This window comes from Gavia stellata, chromosome 1 (genome assembly GCF_030936135.1).
Source record: "Gavia stellata isolate bGavSte3 chromosome 1, bGavSte3.hap2, whole genome shotgun sequence".
Lineage (NCBI taxonomy): Eukaryota > Metazoa > Chordata > Aves > Gaviiformes > Gaviidae > Gavia > Gavia stellata.
In genome coordinates, this window is record NC_082594.1 from 14864950 (window position 1) to 14888803 (window position 23854).

General features: G+C 36.8%; 1 protein-coding gene across 1 annotated transcript in view; it reads left to right on the top strand.

The window, feature by feature from the left end:
* The window catches only part of ARHGAP42 (Rho GTPase activating protein 42), a 166374-nt gene that overhangs the window by 18497 nt on the left and 124023 nt on the right, over positions 1–23854 (top strand). The window contains exon 2 of the mRNA XM_059816233.1: positions 19446–19541. Within this exon, the coding sequence (XP_059672216.1) occupies positions 19446–19541 (96 nt within the window). The remainder of the gene's footprint in view (positions 1–19445; positions 19542–23854) is intronic.

Below are 23854 nucleotides of genomic sequence, written 5' to 3' on the forward strand. Positions count from 1 at the left end.
AGGTATCCCGTTAGCCTCCACAGCAGTCTGTAACAGCGAGCGGGGAATTTTGTGACTTAAGTGTGCAGTGCAGGAACAAAAGTTCTTCCTTTGTTGTATGCCTGCTGCTTGGTTATTTTCTCTGATGATGGCAAATTTCTGTTCTATGAGACATAGTAACTGTTGCCTATATGCATTGCCTGTCCTGTTCATGTGGGTTTAGATTTTTTTTTTTTTACAGACCTTTCTTTTCTTTCTTCTTCCTTGCAGGTTTTGTTCCCCAGCTGCTCTGAAAAGTTGTAGTCTAGTTAGTTTCTGCTTTTAAATAATCTGTCCCTCTTGTTGTCTTTTGTCAACCTTCTTTGTGCCTTCTTCATGGTAACTGTGCCCTTTCTGGGATGGATTGCGAGAAACTTCATGGAATATTCAAGGCATGAATGCATCAAATAATGATATTTTCTGTTTTGTGCTTTCTTTCTCTAATAAGCCTTAATATTTTTGACTGTTGCTGATTGTTGAGTTGACATTGTGAAAGAACTGTCTACAGTGATTCCAAGATCTTTCCAGAGTATTAAAACTAATGTAAATCCCATCACTATGTGGATGGAATGAAGATTATTTTTTTCCCATGTGCATTATTGCATGCTTCCTAAATTTCATTTTCCTCTATCTTCTCACCACCGTGACATTTAAGGTTGTGACATCCTTCTGCTTCCTTTCAAGAAAGGAAGAAATGAAAGCTGATTCTAAACATCAATATCAGCCGTAAAATCGTTACTCAGTGTTAACACCCTTTTTCCAATCTGATCTCCAGATTTTTGATAGCTCTGATAAATAGTAAGGCTCCTTTGAGATTCAGAAAGGAATTATTTGGCAGGAAAGAGAAATGTTAATAGGGATACTACAGAAAATCTACTTAAGTTTGAGTCTGTTATAAGAAGCTGCAACCGTATTTATTGCTGTCCTTGTGCATTGGCAGTTGCAAAAACAGTTTCGTAGGTCTATCCTGTGAGATTCCAGATCGTTGAATATTTCACTGGCTTAAAGCCCACATCCTCTTGTGTTTCTTTCAAGATGAATACTCTCACTCAGCTGGAATATGCACTTTGCTGAGTTCAGTACTTAGCAGAACTGAAGCTTTAAGAGAAGAGTCATCTACTACCCTCCCTACAGCTGTACTACTGCCCTACCTTGATCCTTAAATGAAGATTTGTTTTGATTGTAAAATATTATGACCCTCCCTAGAAAAATAATAACCCACAGACAAAATGCATCTTCTGCCCTGCCCCACAGTGGCTTAATAAAGCTTGAGAGTGTCTTGGTAGCTATCTGCAAATATTTGAAAGTATAACATGAAGGGAGAAGTGATTCTGGAGTTGTTAGTCTGTGTTGTCTGAGGGATCTTCCTATTTACAATTCACAATTCTGATGAATTTTTTTATTAAACTGAATGCCATAGAAGGGGCAGACTACTCTCTGTAAAATACGCATTCAAATGAGGGCAGTAAAAATGGTTACTGTGAATAGCTGTTGTCCAAGCAGGTAGGTTTTTGGAAAGTAAGATGACCACAGCACAGAACACTAATTTTGTCCCCTTTGTGTGTTGCAGAGGTTTTGGACTAATGCGATCTTTCCCAGAAGTCAGAGTGAAACTCAGTGCTAGCATTTGAAAATGGAGAAGTGTTTGAAAAGGTGGTGTGGGAGGGGTTCAAGAAGAAAGGATAATCTTTGGGGCTTCTAAACTGACCAGATAGATAACGTCAAGTGGGTTCAGTCTTCAGGGTTCCAGACAAAGGGGAGAAAGAAGAATGGTCTTGGATACCAGAGGTTCCCCAAACCCTGACAGTTTAGGAGATACTAATCATGACAGTGCAATGTGCACTGTTAGTAATTATCCATATTTCTTCCTGCTTTCAGCAAAAGGTTAGACTTCCCCCCCATCCCCTTCCCGCTTCAGAATTCATTCCTGGGACTTGTTCTGCTTTTCAAGATACAGTCCTGAGGAAGAATTACATAAATTAAGCCTTGCGGGGAAAAACTTATTTTAGTAATTCCATACTTAGAAAATATGTCAGACTTTCTCCATACCTTTGGGAGTGAACACCCAGGAGAAGATGATGAATGATATCTAGTAAAATATTTCCTCATTATGACCTTTAGGTGTACCCCTAGGAATTTTTTTTGAAGATGTCAGAATCTTGTACTATTAGAGACTTAATAGCTCTGCTCTTGTGTTTATCTTTTAAAATCAAAAAAATCCTAGCAAAAAGAGTGACCCTGCAACGTTGTGAAAACGTGTTCTGCAAAGGATGGAAGTATTTAGCAAAGTTAAATTTCAACGTAAATACAAAATTATATTACAAAAATGTTCTGTCAGTTGTACATACAGTTTCCTGCAATGCTTAATTAAATTATCAAATGCTGTTTTTTAAAGGCCAGGTAATAAATAATTTTCTGTCTATCACTTTTTAATGCAGACTATATACTGTATCTCTAGTGTCTCTAAGCTTGCTACAGCAATCTTCATTCTATGCATTATTTCCAGTTAATTCTAGGTATATCATTCTGTTACTGTACAGTTCTTACTGAGAGAAAAAAGCTGTATCTTGTATTTTTCAGGTTATCTTTTGTTACCTTGAATGTTGTCTGTGTTGCATAGCCTTCTGCATTTAATTTTAAAATAACTTGTGTCAGTGATAAGTTTTATCAGGAAGAGTTCTACCAAGCCCTGCTGCAGTCCTGCAGATGATAGTGATTCAGGTAACTGTACTGTTTTAGACTATTGCAGTAAATGTACTCAATTTTTCTTGCAATAATCATTTACACATACACTTGAAAGTCGTCAGAGCTTCAACCCGTAAGTCTTAAGAAGCCAAAATTCTCTCAAGCCCTGCTGCTTTGCTTATCTGTGGGGAGATGATGAAAAACAGTATCTGACCATTATTCACGCCCAGAATCATGTTCTGTTTTTTCACCCAGTAGCACAAAAGCATAAATTTTAAAATCACTTTGTTAGGTGTATTTTGGGAAGCTATACACCAACTAGTAAAGTTAGCAGCTGTATAATCTCTTAGCCACTGGAAAATTCAGTTCAGGAAGAATTCTTAAGCTGAAAACTTTACTAAATTTTGCTGCTAAGGGAGAACTTCTGAAGGTTATCATTGGATTTTGTTTTTCTTTAAGGGAAGAGAAGTTTATTTTTTCATGTTAGAAATAGGAGGAGGAAGGGGAAAAAAAAAAAGGCAACCTGAGTGTCATTACTGAGAAACTGGCACTGTTGTTTGACTTAGTTGTGTGCTCTTTTTCTTAGTAACTGTGTATGTATCTTCATGTCCTCCAAAACCAATAGGAAAATAATGCTCAATGAGTCTATGTCAAACTTCATATTAGTTCTCTCATCCATATTATTTATGATTACTGCTTCCCACACTAATTTTGAGCACAGTTTTTACCCAGTTTATAATTAATATTCCACAGTGACCTTTTTTTATTTTCTCATCCAGCCATTATGAAAATTGACAGCAGAACACACAAGATTAACTTCTACATTTAGCTTAAGGGCATGATATCAAAGTTAAACTTATTAGCTCTTTGGCTGCGAAGTAATAAGCGTAGCCAACTTGCATTGAGGTAGCTTCAGTTATATCTGTTCTGGGTTCTTGTCTGTGCAGGGTGGATCCTAGGAGTATTGCTTTGAAGTGAAAGGTGCTTGTAAAAGGATTTAGCAAGCCTGTCTTTGTGAATAATTGGCTTGATAAGAGATGTTACGATACATTGTATGTTTAGGGAGCCAGAGAATCACAGTCCTTAATAGGTGAGCTATTACAACAGTCAGCAGGAGTCATTATGGTCTCTCTTGACAATGTGTAGATTGGGGGTCCTTAAATTCAGAAACAGTTAACAAAACAGAATGACTCCTTTGGAGAAACTATGTATTGTCCTGCACGTTAGACCCAAAGATATCTGTAAAACCGTCTGCTTATTCGATGCCGTAATTTTAAATAAAAGAATTAAAAACAATTTTAAAAAATAACCTATTTAGTGCTATGTTTTTTTCTCCTCTTGCAGTCAATATTTTAATGTGCTTTGCTTGCTTATGTCAAGGAAGTAAACATGAATGTTTTGGGAAGAAGGTGTTTTACTTGGCCTCTCATGCAGTCTCTTGAGTAATTCAAAGATCATAGGCTGTTCATTGATTCATATTTACTTACGTGTTCAACTGGAGATGAAACAGGATTGCAATCAATATACATTGAGCTCTGAAAGGACCATCCATTGCAATTAAGCATTTTTACATGCTCATGAAAGGAAAAAATACTGCATTTGGAAAGCAACGTCCAAAATCCAGACTACCATGTTTGTGCTCTGTCAGTTTGGTTCATATTGCTCATTGTAAACAACAAATATTGCCTAGACTAACTGAAACTTTTTTGCCCTACAAAGAATTTCAATTCTGTTTTGAAAAGAATTGATGATTTCGGTATTGCAGCTGGTTACAGAACTGGTTTGGTTTTAATCTTGCTAAGATTCCCCATGTTTTTGTGAAAAGTATAACTTCATGGAAATGTTCCCACTTGTGTTAAATAGAGGATAGAGAAGCCAATACGTTAAGTGCTGCTGGGCTTTTGAAATGGAATCTACAACTCCTTAAAGCAGCTTTTCATGGAGAAAACGGAGAGGAGGGTGTGCTGGAATGGAAATCCAGCCAGCCAACAAACTCTGAACCATGCAAAGCTTGTGTTGCAAGTGCAAGTTCTTACGGCATGCTGGAGGCAAAATGATGTTACGGTCATGTCAGGGGCATTCTGCAGTCAGTCTTTGGATAAAAATAGACTCCTAGGGTTAAACACCAATTTTTGCTTTATGAATACCTTAATAACAAATAACTGGTTCAGGCTGAAAGCATTTTTATTTTTTTTTTCTTTATCCTCCCAATGAATTATTGACTTATTTACTTTTCCACTGTGTGTGGAAACAAGATGGGTGGATATTTTCCAAAAGCATTGTTATCATCTATTCCAGTGTTTTGTATCTTTCAAGACGGATTTTTTCCCATTTCTCTTGGAGAAAACCTGTCGGGGCTTCCTCTAGAACTTGTATGCAAGCAAAGAAGATCTCTATTTTCTGTCTCTTCAATATATTGATTCTTGAGATTGAGCTGTGATGAAGCTAGATTGAAATCTTAGTGGGAATTAATCTTTGTGGGAATTTATATGATTTTGTGAAAGAGAAATTCTGCAGCACCTGAAAATTAATGGAAACATTTTACATGCAAAAACCCTATATTAAAATTATTCAAATGTAGACTGTTCCCATTAAGAAACATTACAGTTTAATTGTGCAAACCTTAATTGTTCTGTCCTGGTTTTGTTTGTTGTCTTTTTTTTAAAGATGCTTGTACTAAAGTTTAGCAAGTGACTGTTAAGTAAGCAAGCATGTTTGGGTGTGGTGTGTTCCTCATTTTCATGAAGACTGACTTGAAACAGACACAGAGCACTAGCTGCTGCAGCTGGAGTAACTGGGCATTCTTTAGGGGCCTGCATTAAATGGATCAAAATAAGGTTGTGTTGCTTTTTTTTTTTTTCTTTTTAATGAAATTAGGGTTTTCTTCTCTCCTTTTAATATAAAACTTTATTTTTTAAAATTATGCCCCCTTGGAAGAAAAAAGTTGCAGCTTTTGTGGGGACAGGGAACTGTGAGGAGCTGCATTCCTTCCAGCTCTGGTTAGCATCTCCTGGTCTGAAGGAATGGCATCTGGAATAATGGGCATGAAGCAGGGACCCACGAGGGTCTGCCTAATCACCAGTCCAGCGTGTGGCCTTATGCAGTCTTGCTTTCAGTGCCTCCATCTATCAGATAGGGTAATGGTGCTGCATATGACATAGAAATAGCCTTCTTTTACTGTCTTTCAAGACTTGGCTTGAATGAAGGCTGAGATGATTCTGTGTTCATTACAGGATGTAGATGGTATGCAGTAAGCAATAGTGGGAGGAGAAGAGGAGAGAGCAATACTGAACTCTGATGAAAAAATAAGTATTGAATAGCTGTCCACATAGTTCTTAGCATGAGGGGGGTCACTAAGTTAGGAGAAGTTTTGAAGGACGGGGGTGAAGATAATATGTATGTGCAAGCACAGAGTGTGAAAAGAGTAAAGTTGAATAATCAGTCTTCATTTAAGCCATTTGGGCTTGGTAGCCCAAATCAACTTTTCTCAGCTATTTATTTATTAATGCAGTTATTTTTAATGTTAAAAGTTATGCTTAGCGTGCCTCATAGCACGAATCACTAAACAAATCCTTGCTGGAAGAGTTATAGCCTTGTAATATGACTAAAGGCATAGTGGTCCACCTCCTCTGGCTCTGGAGCAGTTAAAGATGATACAGCCTGCAACTACCCATCATTGCCTATCCCCTGGAGAACATCTCCCATGGTTCAGCCAGCAAGATAGAACATCTTCATGATCCTTAATTTTGCAGTGTTAACTCAGCTCTTCCTCCTTTGTTGTTGTCTGTTGCTAAAATAGGTGACCCTAGATGGGTGGCTAGAGAGTGCTTACCCATGATGGTGTATTGGCTCATCCATGAGTGGTAACGTCCTGCTAGCAGATGGTGATGATCAACTAATGGTGTCTTGAGTCATTCAAGCTATCGCAAAACGTACGTGTCCAAATCTTCCTACAAAGAGTGTAAGAACGACCATGCTGGGTTGGACCTGAGGCTTATCTGGTGTTGTATCCTGTCTCTAGATACGAGTAAGTGCTGTGCTCTGAGTTGTGTTTTTCTCTCACGCGCAGCGCTGACTGCCTAGGGTAGAGAATAAAGCAGGCAGAATGTAGTGATGCTTCCGTTGCCTGTGGTGGTTTGGGACTTGAAGATTTCCTGAGCAAGGGGTTATGTCTTTAATAGCTCTCAGTGGATTTGTCTTCTGTGAACTTGTCTAGTCCTTTCTTGAACCCACAGAAATTTTTAATAACCACAGCATCTGGTGGCAGGGAGCTTCATGATTTAACTACGCATTTTATGAAAAAGCATCTTCTTTCTTGGTTTTGAGCTTGCTTCTTGCTGTGAAAACAAAAGGCTATCTAACACCTTGGAAGAGACAGCCACCATTTCTGTACTGCTTGCGATTTTGTAGAACTCTTATGGCTCCCCAGTTGTCTTTTTCAGGTTGATGACTGTGAGTGTGTTTCTTTAAACAAAGTATTCTTACCATTATTTAGCTTTGCATCATTTCCCTGTACCTTTCCCAGGTACTTTGGGACAGTGTCAAGGCATAAGACAAAATCGTGCATAATGTTTAAATGCAGGTCTCTCATGGATTGATGGAGTGGCGTTACTGATATTTCTGTTCCTTTTTCCCGATTTCAAATAATTACTAATATTTAATTTGTTTCTTGACTGGACCCGAGTGTAGAGTAATGAAACAACCTAGTTATTATTTATCTGTTTTAATGACAAGGTCTCATTCGTGAGTGATAATAGTTAATTCAGAACTCATTACACATGCTGTAATATAAACACCCCTAGTACTAATGGATAGTAAGATTATTAATTAAAGGATATCACTCTGCCAGGAAGATAACAAGAGGATGTTGTCATATGTTCCTAAATCTTTTCATGACAGGAAAGTAGAACAGAATTCCAGAGAATTAAAAGTTGAAAAAAACAGTAAATGAAATATGTAGAAGCCTAGTTGGTCTTTCTTCCAAGTTATTTGACTTATGAAAAACTAGGCAGACTTCAGCAGAAGACAAGATCATTAAAGCTCCTTATTTTTGTCTGAGAAGTTAATTGTAAAAGAGTCCAATGAAATAAATTAGGGATATTTATCTTTTTCCTGTAAAATGCAAAGAGCCTGTTCTTTGAAATAGTTATGTACATAGAAATTTAATATGATAAATCCTGTAAAAAGCAGTAATTTCTTGCCCTCTTTGGCTGAATGCAATAAAACTGGAAAGTTTGTAAGATACAAAAATTATTTCATAACTGTTAAGGAAATAGTCACATGCAAATTGGAGTTAACTCCAAACTCCTTGGGAACACTTGATTCCTGAGCTGCATAAACAGGAGCTTACCTGGTGAAACAGATTTGTAGTTGTGCATTTCATTATTTAAAAAAGCATATTTTGTTTGGTTTGGTTTTTTTTTCTACTATTATTAACATGTAGGTATTTTGGTAACAGATTTTTGAGTTTAGGGGATACTGCAAGTGATTGAATTTAAACCCTCAAAAATGTATCTTTAAGGCTTTTAAGAGCTTTCCTGCCTCTCATCTCTGCATTTTCTGAATTCCTTTCATATTTTGAAGGTAGAAGAGGGTTTAACTAACATATTAAGCTAGTTTGCTATATAAAACTAATGTGTTTTGTATCCGTTCTCCCTAAGTAGTGAGAAGTAGCTATGTAGTGGATCAGCTCTATGGTAGACTATCTGAGTACAAGAAAATCCTTTTAGGTCAAATTTGGTAAAGACATTTAGTGCCATTTAACTTCACTGGACAAAATCCTGCTTGATTTGGGGTCTTAGTTCTGTCCTCTGTGTCTGGAAGTGCATATCTGACTCTAAACAAATGCTGCTTATATCTGTTTGTGTGCGTGTGCCTGTGTTAGGAAAAAAACCCCACACAACCTTGTTACGTGCAATACTGAAGTTCATGTGACTGTGATATTAGTTGTCTGATCAAAGGAATCTAATCAAGTGTTGTATTCCTGAGCTCTAAGAGCCCAAAAGAATTTCGTATAGAAAGTGTTTCATTTCCTTTAAAGAAAAGTGGTAGTATTTTTTTTTTTTAATGAGCTAAATATACGCATTTTAATTTTTTTCCCTCTCCTCCTCCTTCTGTTCTTACAAAACATTTTACTATGTTGCCCAAGTGCAGAAAGCTTTGCCAGGAAGAAGGGTGAGCAAAGCTTCTGTTTCCCATGACCCTCAACTATAATGTTGTTCCAAGAGCTCACTACTTACAAATGCCTTGATAACTGCTTTCATTCCTTTCATCCCTCCCCCGCCGTCCGGCACAGGCCAATGTGACCAATCCTCCTTTGAGCAGTCCTTTTCACAGGATAGGGGAACCTACTTAATGTAAAAATCATGGTACATAAAAGCATTTAAAGACATATTGCAGAAATGTTTACAGCTAAATATCTGCATGATAGTTGCTGCAGTGATTTATTCTTGGTTTTCCTAGAAGCAGTTTCTTAATAGCTCCCTGTTCATACCAGAACTGACTAACCCAATTTTTTATTTCTTCCTGTGGATACATATTTGGGTAGGGGGAGCAGTGGGGAAATTGCATCTCATTCTACACATACACGTATACAGCACAGAACTGGTAGAACTGATCTTGCCCAAATAGTCAGAACTGTGGCTCCTTATGAATGCGTTGCAACATAGGCTTTAATTATATCGTGAAATTATATTGTCATATATTGCTTTGTGTTTCACTGTCTGTAAATAGGCACATGCATTTTTAAAATTTCTCTGGATGCATTGTAAGATTAAGAACAAACAGAGAAAACTGTATTTTAAACTACTACAAAAAGACCACCTGATGCACCAGTACCTTGCATTGCACTAGAAATCTGGGAATTGCCATGTTTTTTCTGGCAGCTCCTTGGCTGCCAGACAGGAAGTCCCTCTCTGCTTTTTCAACCTCTGGCAGCATCTGCTCTTAGTTTCTCTGCCCTTTTTTTTTGTGGTGCTTCTCCGCCTGCTCACTGCTCACCATCTCTGGGATGTGCCAGGAGGAGTGAGAAATGACGCAGCAAGCCTGATAAACTGTGTTTCGATGAAAGAGACTGGGGCGGGGGGGGAAGACTGGGCTGTGGACCCATCTCCCTGGAAAAGGCTGACACTGTTCTGGGAAATAAACATCCATGGGGTGGGGGAAGAATGTGGAAGATCATGAAAGAGCATTTAAAATCCCCAGAAGGAGCAAGAGAAAGTATGTTGAGGGTTAAAGAAAATTTTCAGGGAAGAAAGTTTAGGAACCTAGGATGGATAGCAGAGTGGTAGAAAACTATTCAGAAGTTAAAGTAAAATGATATAGAAGAAGATATGAAAAACTAACAAAAAAAAAAAAGAAAGAAAAAAGTGTAGGGGAAAAAAGTTAACATTCTAGCTTTTTCCAGTCCTTCAGGATTTCTGTGTAATCTTACACTGAGACTGGTGCTTCTTTAAGTTGTTTGTCATTCAAATGACTGTTGAAACAAACCTGAAATTAATTGTATTTGAAAAAGGGAGGAAAGCTGGCATGTATGCAGTGTTTGATGTTGGCCAAACAGTTCCACATGGCTGTGTGTCCTTGAATTGGATACTGTGGTGTGCTATCTACATTAGTACTACAGACATCTGAAAGAGGTTGTACACTTACATCTGAGACTTTAGAGTAGCCTTGAGTTACACAAACTTGAGATGTTGCACAAGGCTCTCACCAGTATTAATGTTAATATCCTTTTGTAGTGTAAGAATTAATGTATGATGAAGACTACGTGAACAAAAGAGTCATCATGTGGCTCAGCTACAACATCTTGTGTGCCACCATGACCCAGACTCTTTTGGTGTACATAGGAAGTTGGAGACCAGCAAACTGCCATCTGCCTGGAAAGTGTAGCAAAAATGTACTGAAAGGTAGTAGTCTTAGAAAAAGAATGGTATACAGTCCTCAGCTGAAGTAAGCAACGTGAATGTCAGATAAAACTTTAAACAAGGGGGAGGGTAAGGAGTGATTATTTACTGTATGTTACATCAGATATAATCTTAGCTTCTTCTCAGGTATGTGCTTTACTGAGTGGTTAAAAAGTTAGGCTTAAGAGTTGAGATCTTCCTGATACAGAACTATGGAATAGTTTTATCAAGGGACACAGGTAAAATATTGGAAGAGTGCAGGTGAGTGAGTACTGACTCTCAATTATTTGAGAACGGAAAAAGGCAGAGAAATGTGCTTGTTTTCAAGGTTTTATTCTTCTCTAACAGAGGAGAAATATTGGAATATTCCAGTATTGGAAATACCGGAATCCTTACTGTGGATCTTGGCCAAAAAGCTTGCTGAATGAAAATAAGCATGTCTGCAAAACCGGCATTGTATAGAAATGTTTTGGTTGAGTGCAATTTAGAAAAATATAATAATATGCTAGAAATAGTACTAAGTTATACCCTATATGCAATCTTTATAATTTCAAAAGTAAAATGAAACCAAATGCTTTCTGAAACTTTTAGCCATATTTGTGGAAAATATTCCAAAAAAATTGCAATTGGTAGCAAAAGAAAATTTTCTGTTCTACTTTTAAGCATGTGATTAGTCACTTGTAACGGTTTTATTGTTGCATTAATTCTGTGAATATGGTTTGATGATTGGAAGGTTTAAACCCTGATAATTCCCTGCATAGTCAGTTTGTTTTCTAATCAAATGCAGCAGTATTGTTGAACAGTCTTATGAACTAAAATACTGAGAAAGAAAGGATTTTGTAGCGATGAGGTAATGAGAAATAAAATACAAGAATGTGAGAGTATCGAAACAAAATAAAATGACACCACTTAATATGGCAAAGAGCTATGAAGTTACATATGTGCCTTAACTTTAGAGAAGCAGATGTGCAGTACATACTCTCTGGTGTCCTCCACATTGATGGTTATAGGGCATACATTTTTAGTTGCATGTTCATTCTTTCATGTATTTATATCTATGCAAAATCAAAAGGAGTTAGTCATTGTATAGACTTCATAGCTTTTGCATACTAAACTAAAATTCATTTCTTTCTATTCTTCTGATTATGTGAATAAGGTTAGGTTTCCACATGCACAAATGAAGTGAGTTGGGGTAAGGAGAGGAGTAGCAAAAAGAGGGGTGGAATATTACCAACATTGTCTTTTGACTGTATAACATTATTTGGTTTAACAGTTATGTTTCTGGGAAGTTTTAGTATGATTTTATCAAGTAAGCATGCAAATGTGGCCTAAAAAAATCCCCCTCTCATTAAACATCAATGTCCTGTTCTTGGGGTGTCTTCTTCAAGAATGTGTTGGATTTAGTGCTTAACCATAAAGAAATACTAAGAATATCCAAAGTACTGCACAAGTTTCTAACATAAGGAAGTTGGGACTTAAAAACATTAGTATGAATAGCTATGAAGTTTGTAGAAGATACGGACTTTTCAACAACTCTTGCATCATAGTGTTAAGAAAGTGGGGATTTTGTTGCATTTGATCAAGGGGATTTCTCAGTGCTTACTAGAATGAGAAAGTAAATTGTGCACTTTTCTCATGGAAATGTTCATGAGTAAGAAAAGGACACTGAAAAATTGCAAGCTGCTGTAGTGCTTTATTTAACCCCAGAGGAATGCAGCAATGCATGAGCTACATGTTGACATATTCTGCTGATGTCCTTTCCCTGGAGATTATAAGAAAGAAATCAGCTTCCCTGAAATTAAGAGCAAAACATTGAGCCTAAGGTGGAAAAGTGATGGGGGATTGTTGGGGTAGGGGGTTGTTTATTTTAGTTGCTTATTACTGTTCCATGAATAGCAAGTTGGCGAAGAATATACACCAATGAAGCTAGCAAATAAAAGGGGATAAAGAGTTCATTGACAGCAACAATGAAAGACTGCATCAGTACAGAGCAATAGCCCTTGTGCTGCAAAATCTTTGGCACTGGGCACTGGATTCTGTATTCCCTTGTGGTCTTTTGTTGTGGCTTCTTTAGAAGGCATTATGGCAAGTGGCCAGCATTAGCTTCATCTGCCCCTGCAGATAGCCTCTCCTCTGTGCCAGCTTGCCCTGTGTTTTGCCAAATTAAGTTTTTCTACAGAAATTTGGAAAATATGTGATCACTCATAAGAGGAGAGTTCTTTTTTTCTTTTCTTTGTTTTTTTTTGTCCTATATGATAGTCAGAAAAGTTGATTTGATCCACAAATTAATTCAGCTGAGAATTAAAGAATAACAAGTGTATATGTAAATAATTTAATCAAACAGACTTCTGAAAATAGAAATGCCATGGACAATATTCTATGCAATGGTATAGGCTATGAACCATGTGTGGTAGGAAAGACTGTAATATTGAAAGCCACTTGAAACTGAAGATGGCAGAAGCTGTATCAGCTGACCAGACAGATTTTTGTGTGTGTTTTAAAAGGTATGTTAACATGCATTTTTAAACTGCTTTCTTACTGTAGCTGATATGGGCATGTGTTATGGTGGTGATGTTTTATTAAGCTGGGGTTACCTGTTCTGGCAGCAAAACCCAGAATTCTTTTCATATACAGTTGAGGGAATTAATTGCAGTACTGAGATATGTGCCAACATTCGGATGCTCAGCATTGCTGCTTTGGGCTAATTTGTAAGTCCTTTACAGGTCCCCTTGTTTGTGCTGACCTGCTATCGTATACATTATGAAATCGGAAGATTTTCTGTATGTGACAGTTACCTATGGCTGTTGATTTTTCATTTATTTTTCATTTTAAAGCAGTAGTGAGTGATGAAGCATGGAAAGAGGTGAAAATTATGAAGAAAATGCGTTTTGGTGTTGTTTTCTGAATTAAGACCAACAACTGTGAAGCTGAGATTTTTAATGAGAAAGCCCTTAAGGCAGGAAGACATTTGAAATACAGTAGTGATATATGCAATCTTGTACGATCACTGCTTTTAACTGCTTAATCATTCATACTGCCTAAATATAATTGTACAGCCAGCTGCTGTGTTTACAGTCTATGATGTGGAAAAAGACGTCCCACTGTGACATGTTCTAGTTACAATCAAATTGACTGCAGCAAACACAGAAGCTGTTGAAGTTCAGTGCTTCTCAGTGGGGTGTTCTTGTTCCTCCAGCTTATTTCTGGCTGTTGATATAGCTCGCCTCCGTGAAGCTTATTCTCATATAAAATAACAAAACCAAGGCAGTTCCCGGTTCATCTTCACAGTAAAGAAGTGTGTCATGAAGTATTTAAGGAGACATGTAGATCACAAATATTTTTCTGGATAAATAGTGTTTTACAGATTCATATTTGTAATCCTGAAAGCCCTTTTTTCACTCGTATGAATTTTTAAATGTTTCCTTGTTTCTGTCATTTGGTGCAGTAAGAATGCTGCAAATCATGCTCATAGCTGCTGTTTCACAATAATAACATCTCTGTTATAAATCTACTTTTTCAAGTGTTTAGTAACTTAGCCAGAAAAATTATTTATAGGATGAGAGCTGCTTATGAAATAAATCAAGAAAATAAATTTATTTGTAATGCAACTAAAAAAAAACAAACACAAGTGTGACTTATTTTCAGGTACTGAGGAGTAAAAGTCAATGAACTAGATAAATGATTCTCTGCATTTTAGCATGCTGTTTTATCAGTACTCTGGCAATATTGTTCAGTTTCTGCTGTGTTTTATTCACATATTACACCTCCTTAATGCTCAGTTTTGTTGAGTAGCATGGGTTTTAATAAACTTATATGTCAGTGCATGACCAAATGAGATAGCTCATCAAGCATGGCACCGTACTGCATCTAGTCATATCTTGTAGAGGAATCAAACTGCCCAAAGTTTTCAAACACCAAAGGTGACTGTACGTGGTCTCCTTTCTAGTCTTCAACTGTCCTGACATTCAGCTGGCTAGAGAATTGCCTCTATCCTGCCATCTCATCCATTCCCATTTTGCTTCTGCTGTCTTTGAAGCCACACGGTAATAACTAGCTTTGTGTCAGATCACCAGATATGTTGCTGTTACTATTTTGGCTGGAGCATCTGTTGTTTGAAGTCCCATTTACTGCATTCCAGCTGGTACTCAGGAGTTCATTTAGGCATGTTTAAACTTCTCACTAGGTTTCAACTGCTGTTTTTCTTTATTAACCCAGTGAATGATACCAGGCTTTTCCAGGATGATTGACATCAGTCAGGAAGAGTGTTAGTTATTGGAACTTCATTTGCTAATGAAGTAATCTCTGTAAGTAAACAAGTAGAAAGACTTTGGCTTTGATGTATTTGCTGAGAACAGTTTCTTGCAGGCTGTGACTAGGGTAGGGATATGGGTCCTTTGCAAATGCATTAAGTTTCTGCTTTTGGAGCTTGTTTGATTCCTGTCAAAAGCTTGGGCTTTCTTCTGTTCTTCCAGCCATCAGACTGGCAAAACCAACCAAACAACCACCTTCCCACCCCAACAAAAAAAACCTCTTTGTGCTTGCCAGCTTGTAGAAATCTTGTCAAGTTTCTTTATCTGTAGAACTTGATCCTTGTTGTGAAAGGCTGTGCCAAAACTAATATACTCGTTCTTTCATCCTTCAGGTAATAGCATCTGTTGTTTCATCACTTTATTGCAATGTATTGTTCTCTCCTACTCCTCAAGGCTCTGTATAAGAATTTGTTTTATGATCTGTTTAACAAATCCAGGACAAGGAAGTTGAAGAACAATTCTAGTAATACAAAGGGACTGCATCATAGTTTTATTAACTTATATCCAGCATGTAAGGCCCTATCTGAAGCCTAAAATAAGTTAATATATTGCAGTTCAAATTAAATCCTCCTTTTTGGCAATTTGAAACAAAGTAAATCTTAAGTAAACCTGACTTCTAGGATAATACAGGGCTTTTTTTCCATCTTTTTATTGGGTAAATATGTGTTAAGCAGATTGATCAAAAATACAAAACTTCAGGAAGAAGTACAATAGAGTAACGCATTTCATGATTCCTCTCTGACTTTCCTGAATGGATGATGACTTTTATTATTCTTTCATTAGCATTATGATACTGATGGTTGGTATTATATGTATCCATATTTAATACTGGCGTTATATTACTTTCTTGTGGGTAAGCTGCAATTACCCTTTTACTGTTTCCAGTCACATTATAGTATGCTTCTTTTAGTACTTCCTTTGTCAGAGCTCCACAAAAAAATTATTGCTGGCCAGCTGACTTGCTTCAACAAGCAGCTCTGTCTCAGTTATCTCCTTCCACTGATTGTAAGTAGCATTTGCATTACTGCAAAACTGAACTGAATCCTTCTTTGGAACTGGGAAAAACAGGAAACAGAAGGTGCAGGTGAATATTATTGGAAAATACATGTTAATAGAATTGCCAGTTAGAAATTCACCCCTCTGGCAACTGAGGGATAATAGGGTGTGTTTTCACTCTTTTGTTGGCACCCAGAGAGATTACTCTATTTCAGTGCCTGCAGAAGAGCAGGGGCAACAACATTTGTGGTATCATTGAGACTTTTGAGCAGCCGTCCTTCCCTGGATGATAGACTTGTACTGTCAGTCAATAAAGCTGATAAGGTTTTTATAGTAACTTAGAAGATCAGTTGACTCTGCTTGAAAGAGAATTTCTGTCCGGGGCTAAGTGAAATATCCTAGTTCATGTGGACTCCACAGAAAGAGGGACATGACTATCGAGATGTACATGTTAAAAGCTGAGTAAGAGTGACTCTTGTAATGCCACATAGCTTGCAGATGATGAAAAGGTGATTTGTTTGGTGTGGTGATTTACCTTCCTACATCTGGAAGGAGCAGGATGTATTGAGGGCTCACAGTGACATTAAGACTCTGGGATATACAGTGATAAATGACATCTTGTAAAACTGGACAAGGTCTCCGCTCCATCTCTGTGCTCTTTTCATTTTTTGTCCAGACAAGATAAGATGGTAGTGATATTATTTGCTGCTTCTTGATTGAAGAGGCAGTTGCTCTTAAATTTGATTTAATTCAGTTTTGAAACTTCATATCTCTTAAAGAAGGCCTGCTTATTGCGCAACTAGTCCTTTCTGTGACCAGGTGAATTTTGTAATCGAGTAAAGTGATGATGCTCCTGAGAAAGAAATTGATAAATATAACTAATTGCACTGCTCGGTCCAACGTTGGTGGTTCAACTGCGATGTTGAGCTTTGAGTTCTTACAGAGTAACTCCTATTACAGCCTCTAGGAAGCTGTCCAAGTAAGCTGGAATTTTCTGTAGAATAATATTTTTTATATTTTCAGGTAAAATTAACTTCGTACAGAACCTGTAAATTAGTGTCACAGGAAACATCTGACCTTGGAACTTCTTATTCTTTGCTACACTGATCAGCTTTAATGTTAATATGGTATCTTCTAATATTTTCAAGCTATTAGAATAGGTCTCATATAGAGGCAGAAGTTTCCAAATGGTATAATTCTGGGTGATTTTATCAAGTTATCTAATGAGTTCTGTAATTTTTACTACAGTCTTCATACCCATTATTTCCGAATTAGGTTAAACATGCATTCTTCAGGTTCAAAGCATATAAGCATTAACACTGTCTGATTTGCTGACACAGTGAAGGAGAGAGCGGCATCTGTGTATGACTAATCCAGGATATAAAGTGGAGACTCCACCTTGGATATTTTTATCATTTGTTTTCCCTTTCCTTGACATTTGTTCCACTGAGCCCTGCATGTGGGGAAGAGTGATAGGGGAGAGTCCATGCTCCCTCATTTCCTTTCATGTTCAGAGATCATCGTGGGCAGCTATTAGATGGTCCAGAAGAAATAACTATCACTAATAAGAATGCAGATTTAATTTTTACATTGCGGTGTACTTGCAATATAGGATCTTTTTCATTCAGTCACCATAAGGCCATATTATTCCTTTTGGCATTAATTAGTATGCAGCAATTTTATAGAAGGGTTTAGGACTCAGTGTAGTAACTTGGTGGAAGAGCCAACAATAAAACTGTGTTTCTCCTCTTTGAACTGAAAGTGTCCTGCTGCAAACAAATTCAAGTTCAGGTCTTTCTAACAGCTGTAGAACAATCAGTTACTTAGATATCAAAGATGCTGTATTTGCATAAAACGGAGTGCTTCAGCTTATAAAGATCTATTTTGTTTTCATCTATACAAAGAGTAGGAAACACTTTGTGTTTAGCATCTAATTTGTTAATACATTTAATAATACAGTCTTCATGTATAGCACAATAGGAAATGTTCAGTAAGGATGCAGTAATTCTGGGGAGCATTCTTTCCTGTTTCCCATGCTTTTTATCAAAAAGATACAGAATTTGTTTACCCAATTCTTTACACCCTGGTTATTTATCAGATAAACATATGAAATTCCTTTACTAATACAAGAAAAAAATGTGTTCATGTCTGTATTGTCTAAAGACTGCTGGTTTTCTTGTTGGAATGATGTACTCTACAGCTGCACGTAAAAAATATGAGAGCAGCAGAAAATACAGGGGTAGGGCAAAATCCTGGTAGGGATTCTGTTGCTTGATAGTGGTTACCTTTAATTAAAAAAAAAAAAAAATTCAGTCATCTTACTGTGTAGATTCTTATTTGGAGGTGTTTGAAAGATTTTTTCAACCCTTATTTCATTTAGCATAGTGGAGTCGTTCTTACTGTTGGAGATTGTTCAAATTTAAATGATACTTTTGTCTTTTTGCGTGTGTGTGTGTGTGTCTTAATTTAGGACATTAGGACAATTTGTATGTTTATATGCTAGATTTTATTCCTGCCAGGAAAAAGGTTAGCCTTCTAATTTTGTGTCCAGCATTGAGTAAATGAATATTTATGGCTTTACAATAGCAGAGGGTTAAGGAAATTGCAGAATCACAAAAAATGACTGAGGTGGGAAGGGACCTCTGGAGGTCATCTGGTCCAACGCCCCTGCTCAAGCAGGGCCACCTAGAGCCAGTTGCCCGGGACCATGTCCAGATAGCTTTTGAACATCCCCAAGGATGAAGACAGATACCTGATCCTTTTGAAACAGAATTTATGACTTGGCTTTTATTCATAAATTATCCTTACCGTGACTTCTGCTCAGCTTTAGCAGATATCAGAATCTTAATTGCCAATTTTCCTAGCTTCAAAATAGGTACCATATATATGTCCTCTAGGACATAGAGATTTGTTGCTGGTTTTCTGGGCTTATCTGGCCTGGTAGTGTTTTTAAGTCTTGATCAAGTTCGTTTGTTATCGCGTTCATCTCTGCATTTGCCATTAGTATACCTAAAAAAGAAAAGAACAGGTTTATGTGGCTACATTGATATTCTGCATTTACAATTTTTTGTTGTTGTTGTTGGAGTGTGTACAACTCTAATGAAATTTTATGCTATGAAGTTTGGACCATTTCATTGGTCCGAAGGTCCACTCTGCAGTTCAGTGAAAATAGTTCTCATAATCCATGGACAATCTAGTTGATTGGCAAGCACTTGTGGTTTATTTTTTTCCTTAAAATTTCTTATTTTTCGAGAAGTATAACAGTTCTTCAATTGTCAACATAATACCTGTATTAATGTTTGAAATCTGGCATCAGCATGTTTCATAGGTTTCTGGAACATCTCAGGTACTTTGATTGTGAAATGGTGATGGGTATTTTTGAATGAAGTTACTGTCCAAAAAAGATACTAAAAAGAGACTTTGTAAACAGAAAAAATGTTTCATGCAGAAATGCATGAAACCTTGCTCCAGTAAAGTTGTAGTAGAGTAATTCTGATTTTCTTTTTTTTTTCCTTTCCTTTTTCTTGAATTTTAGATTTATCCATGGCAGTGCAAAAATTTTCACAGTCTTTACAAGATTTCCAGTTTGAGTGTATTGGAGATGCTGAAACTGATGATGAAATTAATATTGGTAAGTACGTTCTGTGCTCTGGTTGCAGTAACACTTTATATAGTTTCTTACATATTTAATATGATATCACAAATATAGTGGGACAGTTCAGCTTTTTTTTTAAAAATGGAGCGTGTAACAGAAATAGAAAAATTTCAATAAGTAGAAATCACGCAAGGCTTTCAAAATACATGTCAGAAAACTATGTCTTCATGACATAGTAGTGTAGAGGGAAGTATTCAACAGTACTTTGTCAACTGCGAATCTTCTGAATTCTGCTGCTATTTTTAATTTGCAGCCAGTTTTCTTTGGGATACTAAAAGGTACACAAGTTTCCTATGAAATAACATAGGTCTGCAAAAAAACACTTAAGTGCCTAGTAAGACACAGGAAGTATTTAAGCATCTAAAAACAGGAATATGTTCTTTACAACTTGTGCATTCCTAAGTATATAGCCTGAACTTTTGCCAGTAAAATTTACTAGCTGCTTAATGTTCTAACTCTGCACATACCCAGAACTTCTGCATTCGCAGAACTGAACAGCTCAGCTTGTCTTCAACATAAGCCTCTCTAATATCATCAAAATATTCTTCCCTCAGCAGACTAATCCTGGAAACATTTCCAGGATTCAGAAATTCAGCCACTCTACTGCAAGGCATTGCAGTTGCAGTGATGCTTTTGGGCAGTAGCACAGCAGCTGGAGTGGTCTAGCTCCCGTTGGTGAGAAACTAGGATTATAACCCATCTTCGGAATGGTTAAGTTCAGTGTCATGAGTCTTACATACCACATGGCCCCCATGTCTCTCCCAAAACACCTGAGAGGAAGGAATATGGTTGTTAAAGAGTAGTTGCTTCTAAAAATAAATAATTTGGCAGTACAAGAGGGAACGTAGGACTTGTTAGTAGTTTTTTAAAAAAGATCTATGTAATGCAGAGAGGAAACTCAGATTTAGGCTTTTCCAAGCGTATCTCTTATTATAACCTATTTTCAAGTCTCACCTCCCTTCAATATTTTCCTTTTCCTGACTGAGTTACTAATCATTGGACAAAAGGTCTGAGCTGCTTGCTTTCACTGGCAAGGTTTGTCTCATCCTCACCCTACAGCATTGTGATGATTAGGAGACTGTCATCAAAGGTGGCTGGTATTTGGTCACTGTCTTCCACTAACCTTTGGCAGGGAGGCGGGAGGGGAGGTTTAATTTTACTGACATTTAAAAGTAGGGGAGTGAAACCACTGAGCTGCTTCTACTCAGATATAAAACTTCATACATTCTTCAGGTGTATCAAGCTTGGAAAGAGACAAAAAATGAGTGGTGTGTATGCACTCTTTGGCATTCTACATATTATTTCTTGGCTATTAAAGTTAGCTTGTACATATTTTATGCATTTAAACAATCTACAGTATCTCTGTTATATGTCTTAGATTTGGTCAGTAACTTTTTTAAAGACGTAAGGTTTTGCATTTAAAATGAGGTGACTGAGGACAAAGACAACTTTCCTTTTACTTGTAACCTAAATGTAGCAAAGAAAAGATATTTTATTGTTTGGACATTAAACAGACATTTAAAACTATTTAGGAAAAAAACAGAGTTAATGAAGCTTGACAGCTGATTTATTTCACTTGGGGCTTCAAAGAAAGGATTTCTAGCTTCTAAAGCACCTGATGAATTGCCTGATGAATTGTCATGTACATCAAAGAAGCTTGTAAGAGTAAAAGGTAAACTGACAGGAATCAAATTCAAGTTTAACAGAGCTTGAATGATACTGTGTGCTTTTATAGGGTAAGGCTCAATTTTTGATCTCCCTAGAGCAGTGACCTAGAATCTATCCATATCTTTAACATGCCCCAACAAGCTAGATGTTCGCTTATCATCAAAGACAGCTTTGTATAGATGAATCCTGTTCTCTGTGCCTCCTTCTGCCTTCACCTCCTTTTTTTTAAGAATATCTACAACTGTGCAGGCCACTGGGAAGTTTTACTTCAGTCTGCAGTGACACTCTGACTTGGAAAGTTTTGTACAAAACCACCCTATAGATAGGGGCTTGAAACAGGGACTACATTCGGAAGATTTTAAAATAGATTTCTATTTCAAGCTTAGTGTTGGAAATCCATCCTAATCCACGTTAGCATTGGAAATTCACCCTCTGAATAAGGATTCTTCTGTCAGGATGTGATTATTTCTGTTTAAAAAAAAATTCAACTTTTTTCAAAATCTAAATATAAGTGATCTTTTTTTTTCTTTTTTTTTCTTACCAGTAATAGGTATTTGGAACTGAGTTGATAGCTCCATGAACTTATTTTTTGAGGCAATACTAGAGTTGAAGGTCTCTAGTATTCAGTAACTAAGTGCAACATAATTTTTTTGCTTTTTTTGCCAACCTGAGCTCTAATAACAGTATTTAGTTTTATTTGCATTTCCTTTAACCTGTGCCTTTTCAGATGCTCTCTTTATACAACTCATCTATTCCAGTAAGCCCATTACACAAAACACACGAGAGGTAGTTTTAGTTAAGCTCCGTAACATACTCAATAGAAACAGAATTACGATGGTGTTCTTCATATTTATTTTAATCCATCTATTTAATCCAGTGTTTTATTTGGGTTTTTTGTTTTCTTTTAATTCCTATCTTTGATTTCTAATTTTTATGAGTTCTTACTTTTTATTTACAAATGTTTAATTCTTCCATAGAAGTGGTGTTCTTTTTTGACAAAAAAATCTACATGTCTCTTTGTGTCTGTATAATGCATTTTAGGTAACCTTTCCATGTTGTTGCAAGTTACCCAGATTTATCTATATAGCCACTTTCAGATATAACATGCCCAGTTTAGAGTCAGACATTCTGTGCGTGGGTTGTAAGCTATTCCTCTGACTTTCTTGAATAAACAGACTGGCTTGTTTCTCAAATCATCTACAACTTCTTTTTTATTTATTTATTTTTAACTGTGAACATCAAAGGATTCATGCTATAAAAAGCTTCTTCAGATTTTCAGATATTTGCCAACTAACTGGGTTTGGGAAACAGTGCTCCCCAGCTTTACCAGCTTTTCTCATTAAAAAGTAAACAGCTAGCAACAATTGCCAGTGTTGTCTCTTCCTCTGTTTTGAAATGCACGTGGCAGCATGTGATCTGCAGCAACGGAAGGGCCATAATATTTGATAGGGCCATACTAATTGATAGTAGAACATGGGTATTAGCTCCAGTTGCATGTGATTCAGCCAAGCTGTAATTTTTTTGTGCAATTGAAAAGTTATGCAGAAAGTGGCATCTTTAAAGCAAAAATAACACGATGAATGACAGTGAATCATTAATACTAAAAAGGCATAGTAATGAAGGTTTGATGTAATTTACCCTTACTCTAAGGAGAGGGTGTTGCTTCCCCCATCTTACTAACAACTGTGTTTTCCTCACTCTGAAATAGCCCAGACTTGACAACACTTTGCCATTCACTCTTTTGGCACCCTGTGGACAGTTACCCTCAGCCTCCTTTGCAATTAATATTTTGCACAAAGGTCAAATACTTTAAATTGACGGTGAATGAATGTAAAGGAGGTCAGTCATTTGTCATGCCCGATCAGAGTTTTGTGCAAAACAGATGCATGTTTCAAACCTTATAGGTAACCTAGAATGTTACACAGATGGGATAGGTGCAAAAATTGTGTTTTTAATGATCAAGTGTCTTTTTCCTCAGTATACACTGTGCAGGCATAAATTTTGCAAGAAGGTTTGCCCAGCTCCTCCTTTCCTAGTATGATCCAGCTTGTGTCACCTGATTCCTTCCCCAGGAATCTCCCTGGTTTTACCCTCTTTTCTTCAGTTTGTGTTATCTAGATTGCGGCTGATATAGATGAAAATAATAAACTATTATTTAACTCAATGGAATTTTGTCTTCTTTCTTTAACAAGTTTTTGTCTATTCTGTATTACGGTTAATTATAGATCAGTGAGATTTAGTGTCAGCAGTGTAAGGCCATGCTCTTCAAAATTAAAAGAAACCAAGACAAATACATTCTGATATTCTGGCATTTTACTTTATTTTAGTATCTGTTTTTTATTAGCGTGTGCTATTTAGGCAAAAAGCACTGAAAGGAATGTGTATTTCACTCTGTCACTGCTGGGTTTGAAATTTTTTTTCCCCTGAAGAGAATTGTGTTATGACAGATGTTTCAGGTAGCATCAGATGCTTGATTTAGGAATGTAATAGGATTATGATGATCTATGAAATCATTATTAATTGAGCCGAAAGGAATAGGTCAGAAGTTCCAAAATGTGGTATCTTCACTTGTGGGAACTGAATTCTCCTCTTGCTGCTAGCAGTTGTGGCTCATGTGATCT